The sequence below is a fragment of the Cebus imitator genome, unplaced genomic scaffold (genome assembly GCF_001604975.1).
Source record: "Cebus imitator isolate Cc_AM_T3 unplaced genomic scaffold, Cebus_imitator-1.0 Scaffold187, whole genome shotgun sequence".
NCBI lineage: Eukaryota > Metazoa > Chordata > Mammalia > Primates > Cebidae > Cebus > Cebus imitator.
Window position 1 is genome coordinate 1,069,469 of NW_016107502.1, and position 14,183 is coordinate 1,083,651.

A 14,183-nucleotide genomic window follows, 5' to 3' on the forward strand; every position below is an offset into this window, starting at 1 on the left:
TCTCCCGTCTGTCACATGGTATTTTTCTATAAGATTCAGGCAAAATGTGGCCTTACCCTTAGGTTATACCTACCCTACTCTCCAGGAATATCTGACTCCTCGACTTTTTGCATTTCCTATGATTGTGAATCTATGTCTCTGACCAGCACTTAGCACATGGAATTATTTGTTTGATTACACAACTGTCTCCTTAGAAGGCCAAGAGCTTCTGGAAGAAAAGGACCACACCTTGTTCATCTTTGACATTAATCCAGCACAGGGCCTTCCACATAACTGCTAGCACATAGTAGACAATAAATATTTACTGACTAAAGCAACAATTAAAACCTTCTAATTTTAAGATTTGTTTGGTAGTTTTAATACCTGCAACTACACAGTAACAAAACTAAGACTTTCTTCCTCCCTCTCTTCCTTCCAGAATTAATGGATGTTTCCTTTGCTTTCATTATTTCCATTCGAAATGCTCCAAATTTATCCAATTCTATTGCAGCACCCACCACCAGTATTGTCAGCAACTTCTGAACCATTTTCCCTGTCATTAGTCCAAAATGGATACATATTTTATTTTCCTTGGCTTTGAAAATATATACTAAATCTGACAATCTAGATATTATAAAAGTATTAGGTGATTATTGTTGCTTCTGTTGAAGTTGGCAATGAAAAGAGATATCCAAAATCATGCTATCCTTATCCATAACCCTGTCCTGCCCCCTGGCCCACTAAAGGTTTTCTGGAATGGATGAGAAACAGATCTGCCTGGAAACCAAGGGAAATGGACATTAAGAACTCAAAATCACAGATCTGTTCTCATTTACATTGCCTGGCCTTTCTGTAGCTTGTTTTTTCTCCCCTGCATGCCAAGTTCCGTACTTATGTTTCTTGAAGTGAAAGATCGGGTGAGATGTGACACCATGCCACTGCAGTATGACTTCTCCCAGACCATCGGAAATCTTCTCACGGCCCCACAGAGGCCCTTCTCCTGGAACAAGCCAGAAATAATTATTGTATCTAAGTCTTGAGCAACCAACATATGTCAGACATTGTGTTAAGTGATCCATATACTCACACAGCCTCAGGTCATTCTCACAACAGCATTAAAATGCGAGGAAACAGCAGTCCTGAGAAGTTGGTCAATTTCTCCAAGGCCATGTGGCTAGAAAGTAGCAAATGTGGGTCTGCCGCTAGGATCACCTGACTCCAAAACCCGTTTTTCGTTTGTTTCTTTTTTTTAGAACACATTGCTTTTCAAACACAATATCCTGACATATACCTTTTACAATGCTAATCTCTTGCTACAAAAAAATCCTTTAAATGAACAATATCAGTGCTAAGATCTTGTATAGGGCTGTAGCGCAACACGATTCCATTGGAAGATAGATGACAAGACTGGGAATCACACTGCCTGGTGTCTCTGCCTGGTTCTGACATGAAAACATGTCACATCGCAGCCATTCAGTTCTTGTCCTCCACAGTCATAGACTGTTACCTGGCCTCACCTCAATTTTGTAGGAAAAGTATAAAAGTTATACCTTTAAAATATTTGTAGTATACCAGTTCAACTCCTAAGACTTTGAGAGAAGGATTTCAGAAACATCTGGAGTTGATATGGCCTATGTTTCCATTTGAAACTAAGTTTATGGCCCATCTTTTCTGACACACTTTTTTTTCTTAAGAGCATAGAATATCCTATCTCAGAAGGCATATTGTGTTCTGAGGTGTAAACTTTACAATTTTAAGAGCCCAAGTTTTTATTTCGGCCAAGAAGGCAGGCAAAACCTGGGGGTGCCATAACTTGAGAATGATGGAGAACACAGCCAGGAGGCAGTGCCAGAGGTAAATAAGAAGCTGGAGAGTATGGCCAGAGAAAAGTTAGGGGATTAAGAATCTTTCTGGCAAGGTGGGGGATGGGTGGGCTGAAGAAGTAAGGTTGGCAGGGGACTCACTGGTAACTCTTTGTGTGTACGCCCTCAGAAAATAACCAACAATTTTTTTTCTAAATCAAATTAATGCGATTTCATCTGAAGAAAGAAGGAAAACAGTTCAGATGACAGTATGTGGTACGGTTATTTAGGAAGAATTTTACCAGGCAAATTCTAAAATATTAGAATAGGTTCCTATTGGGAAGATGCACACTTTTCCCAGCAGTTATTATAAATGGGATAAATACCTATGTCGGTGGATTTGACCAGGGGTTGTCCCATCTGGTGGCAGGGGAGTTGACTAGGTAACTTCTGGAAGGTCCTTTGACCCTGCTCTCTAAAATGTAGCTGTGAACTCAGCTCCCAGTTTGTTGTGCCAGTTCCGAAGCAAGATGCTGCCACCTAGTGTCTGCTGTTCTCACATGCAGTAGCCCCGTACACTTCCATTAGAAAAGCCCTGAAAAGGCAGGCAGTCTGTCCTTTAGTCAGACAAAATAGGCCTAAACATTAGAGCCATAAGGAAAATGGAATCAACATTAAATTATGTGTTGAATTAAAATATTCTTTTGAGAAGACTGTAAGAGCAGTCAGCATAACACTGAATCATGAGAATCCAGAGTTCACCTATATCGCCCATGGGTGGACTATGTAGATGAGAACATGCAGGGAACTCATTCTCAGCATCTTCAGTGTATAGATATAGACCCCAAGTGGTGGAATATACAAGGAAAGAAATTATAGATCAAGCTAAGAACCAATTTTCTAACATTCAGCGTTGTCTGCAGTACCTAGGATTTCCTAATCATTGGAAGTATCCAGATACAAGCTGGAATACTTGTGGGAAAGCTGAAGATGGCATTCAAACTAGCAAAATGGTCTGAAACATAGTTTTAAAATCTCTTTTTATCCAAGACTTTTTGAGAACCTTGAAGGCAGAGTTTTTACTATTGTGTCCTGCGTTTAGCATCGTGCCTGGTCTGGAGTAGGCACAGGTACTCACTTGGTGGTTTGTTAAATGAGTAAATATATTCTCTTACAATTTCCCAGGAGGAAGAAAACTAGCCCAAACAAAACTTAGACAAGCTGAGAACAAAAAGAGCAGCCCCTGACATTTAGAAACTGTCCTGGTACTCACAGCTAAGGCACTCACAGCTAAGGCATGTTATTCTGAGGAACCTAAACTATCTCACGGAAGACCAACCTCTAACAAGGTTACTCTGAGACCACAATAAAATGAGACAAAACAAGGTCATTTCATAATTGTGTCTAAGAACAGACAAAAATAAGGTCACTGTGCCATCCACAGAATACCAAACACCACTTCTCTCAACCAGATGAGTGACTGCTTGTTTTACTAATTATAGCTTATCCTCAGCTAGACTTCTCTCTATAGATAAGATTCATAAACATGCCAAAATATAGAATTGCCCCTGCTCTCTGACAGCATCCAATTAGAGTGAAATCCTAACTCCTCGGACCCTCCCTCAAATCCCCAAAGCCCAGATCCTTCAAAAAGTTCTTTCTTGCACCCTCCTACCTGGACACCCTGTAGTTTCTTGGGGTGTGTGTGCTCTCTGGCTGCCGTAAGTAATAAAACTAACTTGTTTAACTTACAGGGTTGCTCCAGGTGGTCTCTGGCCAAAAGGCACTGACCAAGTAAATGCTAAGAAAAAAAAGTTATGTCCCTAACTCCACATACACTATAAATACCATATGAATCCAAGTTTGTGAGGGTTGTATTAGGTATAGAAGACCTCTTTTAAAAGGAGGGGCCTTACATATTAACGGTCACCAGCATTTACTGAGGCTATGTGCCAGGCGTAGTCCCAAAGACTTTACAAGTATTACTTCACCTGGTTCTTACAACCCTCTAGGGTAGACACTATTATTACCACCACTTCACAGATGAGGAAACAGCAGCACAGAGAGCTTAAGCAACCTGCTCAAGTGAAACAGCTGGTAAATGACGGTGACAGGAATCAACCAGGAGGTCTGACTCCAGAGCCCATGCTTCAAATAGAATTTTCAAGGAAGAGGGAAGAATATAAGTGTGTGTTCTAGGGAGAGGCAGAAAGGCATAAGCCAAGACATGTGGGCAAGAAGGAACTCCTTTACCTAATTAGCTTATTGATTCCCTTAAACTGTATAAAATCTTCACAGTCCCTTCTCCACATACTCCTTACTGCTACTCCTGGTTCCCTTAAGGCTGATCCCAGGACCTGGTACAGGGGTTTGGGGCAACACAGTTTGAATGGCTTTGATGCTGCCGTCTTTGTTTTAATGATAAAAACAATGTTCCAGCTTTGCTTTTAACCATACCTTGTTTTTCTCATCTCTACAAAGCCTGGTATGGCACAGATGGGTGTGGCTGGGGGGGACATAAAATCCTCCTTCCCCTAATTAACGTCGACTCATCTTTCCATCTCCACATTCAAATGTCACTTCCCAGGAAGGCCTTCCCTAATTCCCTAGGACAGGTGAAATCCCTCTGTCAGAGCCTCTCACAATGGCCTGAACTTCCCCTTTGGGAAAGTTCATCTCTTGTCGTTACAGTTCAGTATGTCCTCCCTGCTAGACTTTAAGTTCCCTGAGAGCAGAGGCCACGTCTGACTTGTTCACTGCCTAGAATGCCACAAAAATTCAGAGTTGTGAACTTGAAGGAGAGTGGGGAAACTACTTAGTGGCAGAGTGTCAGGGAGAACCAGGTCCATTCTTTTCCCTTCCTACTCTAAGCCCTTGCTTTTTTCTTCTCAATGCATCATGATCCCTGCTACTGTATTTTCCCGACCCAAACTCAGAAATCATCTTCAGTCAGGTCAGATGTGGCCTAGAGAAATCTAGCTGTGCTCCATCAGGTCTTTTTCTTTCAACGAGAGTCTGATTGGTCTTTCATAAACTTCACTTTCTGAAAAATGAACCTTCCCTCTCTGGTGAGTTATCCAAGGTCACACTGAATCAAACGGCAAAGCCAGAAATAAAATTCAGATCAGCTGGCTCCCAAGTTGAAGCTTGATCTTCTTATAGGAATAAAGTGGAGGAAATGAGCTTGCACGCTGATTATCTGAGACTATTCACCAAACGTGGGCTTATAATGCCTACAGCTTCCACATGTTATCTAGGAGACATTAAAGCGTAATGAGCCCTGCAGGAAAAGGCATTTTTTAAAAGGAACAGGAAAACACAAGTGCAGTCTGGATGTATACTCAATATTGCAAAGCTGATTTAATTCAATTCTGGATAGCGACTCTCCTTAAGCTGTTTTACAATCATGAAGTCAGCATAAGCCACAGAATCAGAATCAGCTTACCGTATAACCTCTTGGTGGAGGCTCCAGCAATGCTAAGAAGCTGCAGAAAACACAAATGTCTTTGGCATAAAACCTATGTTCCATCTTATGAAAAGCCACTTAAAAATGAGTAAGACAGTGCTAAATTCTTAGATACACAGCCACACAGTAAGAGAATTCAAATAGCCAAATTCTTGGCCTGCAGTGCTGAAAAATGAAAGCCAAGCAATTAAAGCTGAGAAACTGGATTACATAATCTTACAGCAGGAGACTCAGATCAGTTATAAAGAATTTACTGTTTGGGTTGAGAAGTAACTGAGACATCCTTTTACCTGGGATGGATCAAGCAGAGCTCAATACAGGAAGGAGGCAGGAGGAAAGAGAGAGGCTACATGAGTTCCCAAACCACCTTCTATCCTAGTTTCTGAAAACATGAGAAGTAAACTACAACTGCTAAAAAGTGAAGATTAAAAGATGAACTTTCAACTTCTGTCCTGGTTATTTTAGGGCTCATCTATCTCTGCATACGTTACTCACACTTATCAAGCAGCCCCCACATAATTATGTATTTCATAGTTTTTTGAAACGTTCATTTCTTCCATCGGTGTTGCCCCAAGTAACATCATGAAATAATTAAGGAAGTGTGGCAGACTATCTGGTATCACCTTTTATCCCTTGCACTGAATACAGTATACAGTACAAGGGATAAAAATAACTAAAATCACTGCGAATTTCTCATGAAAACGAATCTTTGACAAGGCTTTTGTTTTTCCTTTCCTATTTATTCATTACCTTTTATCTGTTTTGCAAGTACATAATGTATAGTTTCATCTAGAAATTAACTGTCTCTTTGTTTTAAGCGAAGAAAATATCCTCAAATAAACAAATAATCCTTAAGGAGAGTGCAAAATCTGGAGGCCATACAACTAGTATCGCCGTAGGATTGTTCCTTGTGTTATTCCTAGCAATTTGGGGGGTAATCGCAAACACCCGAATGGCTAGGGAACAGAATTTGTAAAGATGTAGCACTTTTGGATCAACTATCAAAGCTCAATTGAATTTTTATCACAATGAGTCAGTCACATTGCCCCTCATTTCTCTCAGCTCTAACATGAGAATAGCCTTTGATACCATCCTTTCTTGCCAAAGGGTGAATGAAATGTTTGACTCACTTCAGCAGGAATGATGGTAGACACAGTGCAAGTGGCTGGAGGTTAGATGGACTGTAGGAAGTATACTCCTCAGGTGAAGGTAGAGCTGCTCCTCTAAGCCAAGGGAGCACACCAAGAATAGAAGACGCTGCAGGCGCCAGCTCTTGGCCTGTTTGGGGATTTTTTTTATAATAGCACACAGTAAATGGTTTTTCCCATAGGTTATTTGATTAGCTATTGCTCATGATGATTCAAACTAAGATTCCCCCATCTGCAAGTGGGGTACATATGAGTTACAGGCAACAAACTCCTTGAGTCCACCAAGATTGAGCTGAAAACTTAGGTTTAAATAATAGAAGGTGGAGATGAGATACATAAATCACAGAAACAAATATATGATATACACAGACAACAAAGAACTGCTAATGGAGAGCTTTAATCATCACGTGTAAAAACAATACATTCAAATATCAAAATTGGCTCCAAATTCTTTATCATGATCAACATCAACAGTCTAGAAATGAAATGACACACTAATATAAAACTTTCCTGTTTATAACTAAAAGATTTATGAAACTATTTTTTATAAACACATTTTTTTACCCTGAGGCTGATATCACCAAAGTGAAAAAGAAAAGTCATTGTCAGCTGGAATGTATTCAATACAGAGTTTCAAAAACCATTTATCATTATTCTAGAGTGATTTCTATTCATTCTCCCCACCCGCACTATGTGATGATAACAGAAGAAGATGGCAAATGGCTGTGTCCAGTCTTATTATATACTTACTGGTCATCTAATTCTCAAATGTACTGATCATATAATTCTCAATTCAATCTACTTACCAAAACAAAGAAATAAAATTTTAACATCCATTAACTCTATACTATCATATTTTAAAATATGTATCAAAATCAGTTCTGTCTTATAAAAGAGGGGTTGGCAGTACATTCTCAGACCAAACAACAACAAAAACAAAAACAAAAAAATCACAGTACTTTCTTACAATGGCTACTGCAGTGCGTTCTACATATTTCACATAAACCAACTAGGTAAGTTCAGAGTTCACATCGATTGCCTCACAAATACTGATCTGCAAATGTTTAAGAGAAAAATAACTCCCAAATGCTGCAGCAGTTATTCCATACAAGTGCTGAGACAGGTATGCATATTAAACTTGAAAAAAGATAGCCACGTTGAAGGGAAGACTATTTTAATGTGGTTTTTTTGGTATATAAATAACAAATAAATAGAAAAAAAGTTTTTCAAAACCTGAATTCCTAATGTCTCTAACATTAATTTTTGTGAACAGGTTTAGAGCCATGGTGTGCTACCTCTCACAAGGCAGCCTAGTGACTTTGCCTCCAATTATTTTCATGATAATCTCTAGATGCTTTTTAGAGTGCTTTTTCTAAATATTTTCAGCACTTCATCTAAACCAGCAGTTAGACTGCATACCTGAGTCAGGAAATCTTTGTTACCACTTTGTTTCAAAGTATTCTACATGCAATTTCCTGGGTACTACTTACCTCCCACTGCACAATTACACAAATGCTGGCCTATAATGGAAATCTGGGGGATGATGGCACTTGAAGAATTACTATCCCTAATCTAATTCTATACTCTTTACTTTTATTATTTGTAGATGCCTTTCTAATTCAAATGATTTAAGTGAACAATATAAGCATAAGACACTGGCATTTTTTAAGAAGTTAAATTGTATTCACTAACTCTCAGCCAAAATTGGGCAAGGATAATAGAAAATTCAGTATTAGAAAGAGTTAGGGAAAAGCTTTCTGAAAAAGGCTTGGTACATGTGCTCTCTTTTAAAGGTAGAATCACAGAGAATCAGGCCTGGCGCAGTGGCTTATGCCTGTAATCCCAGCACTTTGGGAAGCTGAGGTGGGTGGACCACCTGAGGTCAGGAGTTCAAGATCAGCCTGGCCAACAGGACAAAACTCTGTCTCTACTAAAAACACAAAAATCAGCTGGGCATGGTGGTGTGCACCTGTAGTCCCAGCTACTGGGAAAGCTGAGGCAGGAGAATTGGCAGAACCCAGGAGATGGAGGTTACAGTGAGCTGAGATCGTGCCACTGCACAGAGCAAGACTTTGCCCAAAAAAGGAAGGGAAGAAAGAGAAGGAAGGAAAAAAGGGAGGGAAGAAAGAGAAGGAAGGAAGAAAGGGAAGGAAGGAAGAAAGAGAAGGAAGAAAGGGAGGGAAGAACGAAGGAAGGAAGGAGGGAGGGAGGGAGGGAGGGAAGGAAGGAAGGAGGGAGGGAAGGAGGGAAGGAGGGAAGGAAGGGGAAGGGAAGGGAAGGGAAGGGAAGGGAAGGGAAGGGAAGGAGGGAGGGAGGGAGAGAAAGAGAGAGAGAGAAAGAAAAGAAAGAGAAAGAAGGACGAAAGAAAGAAAGAAAGAGAAAGAAAGAAAAGAAAGGAAAGAAAGAAAGGTGAAAGACTCTTACCCATCACATGGGCAATTTCCCATCTGGTGCTTGAACTCCTATACAACGTGCCTGCCAAGTTGCTGTCTCGCCTCTGCTAGAATACCTTTAGGGGAAGGAAGGTGTTCCAACACTTCTCATCTTCCTTACAATGGAACAGCAACACAGATGGAACAGGTAAACAAATTTCCACTAAACATGATTAAAAATTATACTTAACTTTTCAAGAGAGTAGGTTGTCAAAAGCTACTTAAAAGGATAAACCAGATTTGTCTCAAGCATCCTATGCTTTCTATAATGTTTCAAAATGGAGAGACACAAATTTGAAATACGCATTTTAGAAATAATTGTTGAATAGCTGTGTGCATTGCAGGGGAAAAGGTAAAAAAAAAATCTTTGATCATTGTTGGGACTCTAAAACAAAAGGAAAATTAATGTTTGAATAATAATTTAAAGTTTCACTTTGAAGATGCAATAAATACCTTGTGCAGCAAGTGGTGGTGCAAGAATCCAAGAGCCCTGGTGGATGAAGTGTAGGCTAATGATATTTTGCAGCAATTATCAATCCAGATGTAGGAGACAGAGAATGACAGGAGCAAGTCTGAGGCTGCAGCCTGCTATCCTAAGGCAACTGGAAACCAGGACACTCTACCTTGATTTCCCCCTTCTGTCTTACTTGACAGCACTGCAAATAATTGTCGTTTCTGATTTCTCTCCAGGTACTCAGACTGTTTCAGAGTTTAAATCCCCCCTTCAGAAGACCAACAAAGCAACATATGAATTGGTGGATGATACTACTACCTGAATTCAATTTACAAAGGATCAGTTCCTCTAAATGGACAACTTTATGTCTGTATTTCTATTTTTTCAACATTTATACGAATAAGTCTATTTGAACTAGTCATTTATAACACACATGTAAACTTTAAAGTTCTGAATGACCACATTAGTTGAGACTCATCTGATTCCATTTTGAATGGTATCTTTCACCCCTATGCGTTAAAATGACAATGATATCAATTTTTAACAAACAAGACTATAAGAAACAGGCAAAAACCAACCTTAAGTATTGTCTTTTTATGTGGAGGCCACATTTTTTTCATATCTGTTTCATATCAGATAATTAACATTTAGTGGCTAGATGACTGGAGAGCAAATCTTCCTGCAAAAAGGAATAAAGCCTTCTTGACCACTGAGATTTGAAAGTGAAATCAATGAAAGTCTATCAAGTACTCAGGATAGATTTGGTTGGCATCAAAAACCACAAAGATCTTTGGGTTCCAGGTATCATCCACACAGCTGTCATATAAATTCACATAGCTCCCATCTTTGGAAGGAGGTCGCATGTATTTGGAGTCTCCATTTATGTAATCTCCAATTAGCACTCGAGCAAGAAACATAGATTTGTATGTTCTAAACAGATGCCGCTGTTGCAAGCTGACACCATGAATTTGGAATGTGTTTCCATGCTTTATGTCATCCTTGCAGAAACGACTGGAATAAGCAGCATCTCTAGCAAAATACGTTCCTTAAACAAAGAGGATCAAGAAAAGCCAAGATTACTCCTAAGAATATATTAAAAACAAGCAAAAAATTTTGTCAGGGGAATAGATGCATGGAATTGTATAATAAAAATAGATGTGGAATTTCCTCATCTGCAGATCTTTAAGAAAAGAATAGAAATCCATCTGTGGTGTAGACTGCCATAGAAATAGATTTGTTGGTACAGAAAAGTCCTCACCACCACACCATCCCCTGCCCCCATCCACCAAAATATAGCTACCAGACTTCTGTTTTTAAAATAAATCTTACAAGGAATCCAATTAATAAAACAGATATTAAAAGTGTGGCTGAACCTGTGGGTTTTTTTGTTTTTTTGCGATGGAGTCTGGCTATATCTCCAGGCTGGAGTGCAGTGGTGCGATCCCAGCTCACCACAACTTGTTTTCCGTTTCAAACAATTCTGCCTCAGCCTCCCCGAGTGCTGAGATTACAGGCATGAGCCACTGCGACCAGCCTTTTTTGAGGGGTGGGACTACAGGCTGCACCACCATGTCTGGCCAAATTTTTATTTTTTATTTATTTATTTTTTTTGAGACGGAGTCTCGCTCGGTCACCTAGGCTGGAGTGCAGTGGCACGATCTCGGCTCACTGCAATCTCTGCCACCCGGGTTCACGTGATTCTCCTGCCTCAGCCTCCTGAGTAGCTGGGATTACAGGCGCATACCACCACACCTAATTTTCATATTTATTTAGTAGAGACAGGGTTTCACCACATTGGCCAGGCTGATCTTGAACTCCTGACCTCAGGTGATCTGCCTGCCTCGGCCTTCCAAAGTGCTGGGATTACAGGTGTGAGCCACTGCATCGGCTCTGAGTTTTACTGCCTGGCCCTCCCTCCCATTTCTACTTCCTTCCACCACTTCCTCACCCTGCTCCCTTGTCAGCATCCAGCAAAGCTCTAGAGAGCACAATGGAAACTGATGGCCTACAGAGATTCTTTTAAACCCCAAGAAACCATATTTCTATGATACGGGATAACATTCAGTAATATTTCTGGAAACAACAGAATCCCATATCCATGAAAAGATTTCTGAGAGAATATAATGCTATTCATATATGAGCATTCCAAAAAAACAATTTTACTGGCTCACTGCCTACGCATGAAAATTCAATAAAGCAGCCAACTCTTCTGAAATAGTAAACACAAGAGATCAACTGACATCATTAAGGGCATACATACTCTAAAAAATTTTGGAAATGAATTTTTATTTACCTAACATTGATGGGAGTTATGTAACACCTTCTGACCTCCTTATAGTTAAGTGGAATGGTCTTTTTAGTAGTTATTTTTTAAATTAATTTACATTTTCAAAATACTGATCCCAAATGGCAAGTAAGTTGCTGGAGGTAAGGTACAAAGGAAGAGCCAGAACAATAAATGTCTATTCCGTAGCTTTTCCCCTCGCCTCTCTCCTTGATTTGCTTGCGTAGCAGGCATAAATGGAAAAGCCTGGATTTTCACAACATTATAAATAACATACAGTTTCCTCCCACTATTCCTTATTGCTCAATAATATTCTTACCTATCATTTCCTTAAAAACAAAAACACTAGTACCTATTCTGGTGCATAATGAAATTATAATCAATTTGTTTTATCATTCTTTGTATTTTTGCCATAAAGCAGTTTAGTGTATAGGCTAATATATGGAAAGAACTTACACACAAAAATTAAACATAATGCAAAAAAATCAGCTAATATGAACATGATGCCCTTTTTGGATGACTGGGACTTGGGGAGCTATTAAACCTGTTAGAGACGTTAAGAGTCTTACTTCCATCTTGTAAATGTAAATGTAAGAAGTGACTTTTCTGTGACTCAGAAATTCTTAGGGAATGCCTGGAACCTAGCACCTAAGTTAATGACTGCCAAACTCCTAAATTATAAAAAAAAATCTCAAGAGAGGAAACTCTCTCCTAGGACTAAAATTGGACCTGGAATTCTGATAATTACCTTTTCCAAAGACAGCACCATGTATACCATTTATTCTCCAATCGAAGTTATGAATACAGATTGCTTCCACAAATTCACTGCTGGTACCATGAAATAGCATTTGTTCATTAATGTGAGGCACACCTCTTTTTTTCTTGAGCTGAGCCTTTTTCCTAAAAACACAATACACACAGACACAAAGGCACATAGAAATATACCATAAGTAGTATTTATTAATCTTAATGAGCAAGGTTCAATAGAAATGGTAAGACAGAAAATATTTTAATATAAATCATAAATGGACAAAGCAAGTATGGAAAAGAAATAATTTCAAATGTTCTTGGACACATAAATCATCTCATCAAAAATTATTAGTTAACACTAAAACTTAAGGTTAAAAATTATGCCAAAAACTATAGTTATCCCATGCTATGCCCCCAACATCGTAAAGGTAATTGATCGTCTAAACTGGCTAAGCTTTACAGATGCCTAAAAATGAGACAACAAACAAGTAATACAAAGTTTGCAGAGACTTTAGACAGTGAATTCCTTGAGCAGGGACCATGTCATATGATTTTTATCCTCAGAAACTAGAAAATGTTGGTTGAATTGGCTAAATTTTGCACCATAGGGTTGGGAGGGACATTAAGCCATCCAGTTTAATCCTCTTCCCAAGGACAAATCTATCCTAACACATAAAAGCATATTTAATATAGGACTGATTGTAACAGAAAACAAAAACTGAAAATAGCCTAAAATTATTTCACAGAGAAATAAATATATAGTCATGTATTTATATATATAAAAGTTTAAAGTAATGAAGTAGATCTATGTGCACTAACACAGTAAATCTTGAAAAATAATATTGAATGTAAAAAGAATTTTGCCAAAAGAGACAGGGAACTCAAAATAATACTGTGTATTGCATAGGTATACATACACAGGTAGTAAAAAATACAAAATACAAACAATAAGCATCATACCAATCTCAGGAGGAAAGGAGGAGAGTAGGAAAAGGATGGAGTAAACACTTCACCTGTATCTGTGTGAAGAGGAAGGAAATGTGACAAGTATTAAAATTTTAAATCTGATTGGTAGATACACGGGAGTCTGTAAACTATTTGCTGCATTTTCATTCTTGAAATATTTCATTAAAATAATATTTTAAAAATTAAGAAGAATATCCTCCCCTGACATCTGATACCTATTTAATGCCTGCTTCAATCCATCCAGTGTCAAGTACTCGCAGCATCAGCTGCTCACTTTGCAAAACAGCACAATCTATTTGTAATTAGCTATAATTGTTGGAAAGTACTTCCATCCCAATGCCAAACCAAAATCTGCCTTCCGTTGGTCTTAGTTATTCTCTTTTGAACACAAACAATTCAGATAACTCTTACACAAAACAACTCTGCAAATATCCAAAAATAACTATGAACACCTAGCTAGGCTTTCTTTTCTTGCTTAAATGCACACCATTCCTTCAGCTACTCCTGACACAGCACAGCTTCTAGGTCTTTCTTTATCCCAACAGTCTTTAGTTAACAAGAATCTACTAGATACTTTCTAGTTTATAAATGTTGGTGTAAAATAGAAACAGTTCAGATATCATGAGACAGCACTGACTCTACCGACACCACTGAATGCATTTTGGTAACACGGGCCGCAAACTGCCTCCATAATCAAGTGTGTAGTCAGTTAATCCTCCCAGGATGTTTTCAAACCAGACCTCTCTTAGCTTCCTATATTTGTACCACTGATTTATAAACTGAATGCAATAGATTTATTTCAGGTAAGCTTTACTTGGTATAGTAATTTAAAAAGTAAAAATTAAATAACAGTAAAATATCCACATCTCAGACTGAGTTTTATAAACAACATGCAGCTTGAT

At 38.7% G+C, this 14,183-nt stretch overlaps 1 protein-coding gene across 8 annotated transcripts in view; it reads right to left on the reverse strand.

Annotated features, from left to right (window-relative positions):
- Positions 1–9,660: 9,660 nt before the first annotated feature.
- The window catches only part of PARP11 (poly(ADP-ribose) polymerase family member 11), a 45,318-nt gene continuing 40,795 nt past the window's right edge, over positions 9,661–14,183 (reverse strand). For all 8 annotated transcript variants that reach the window (XM_017546067.1, XM_017546069.1, XM_017546073.2 and 5 more), the window contains 2 exons: positions 12,314–12,465; positions 9,661–10,326 (listed from right to left, as the gene is read on the reverse strand). In XM_017546067.1, the coding sequence (XP_017401556.1) occupies positions 10,010–10,326; positions 12,314–12,465 (469 nt within the window). In that variant the 3' untranslated portion in view covers positions 9,661–10,009. The remainder of the gene's footprint in view (positions 10,327–12,313; positions 12,466–14,183) is intronic.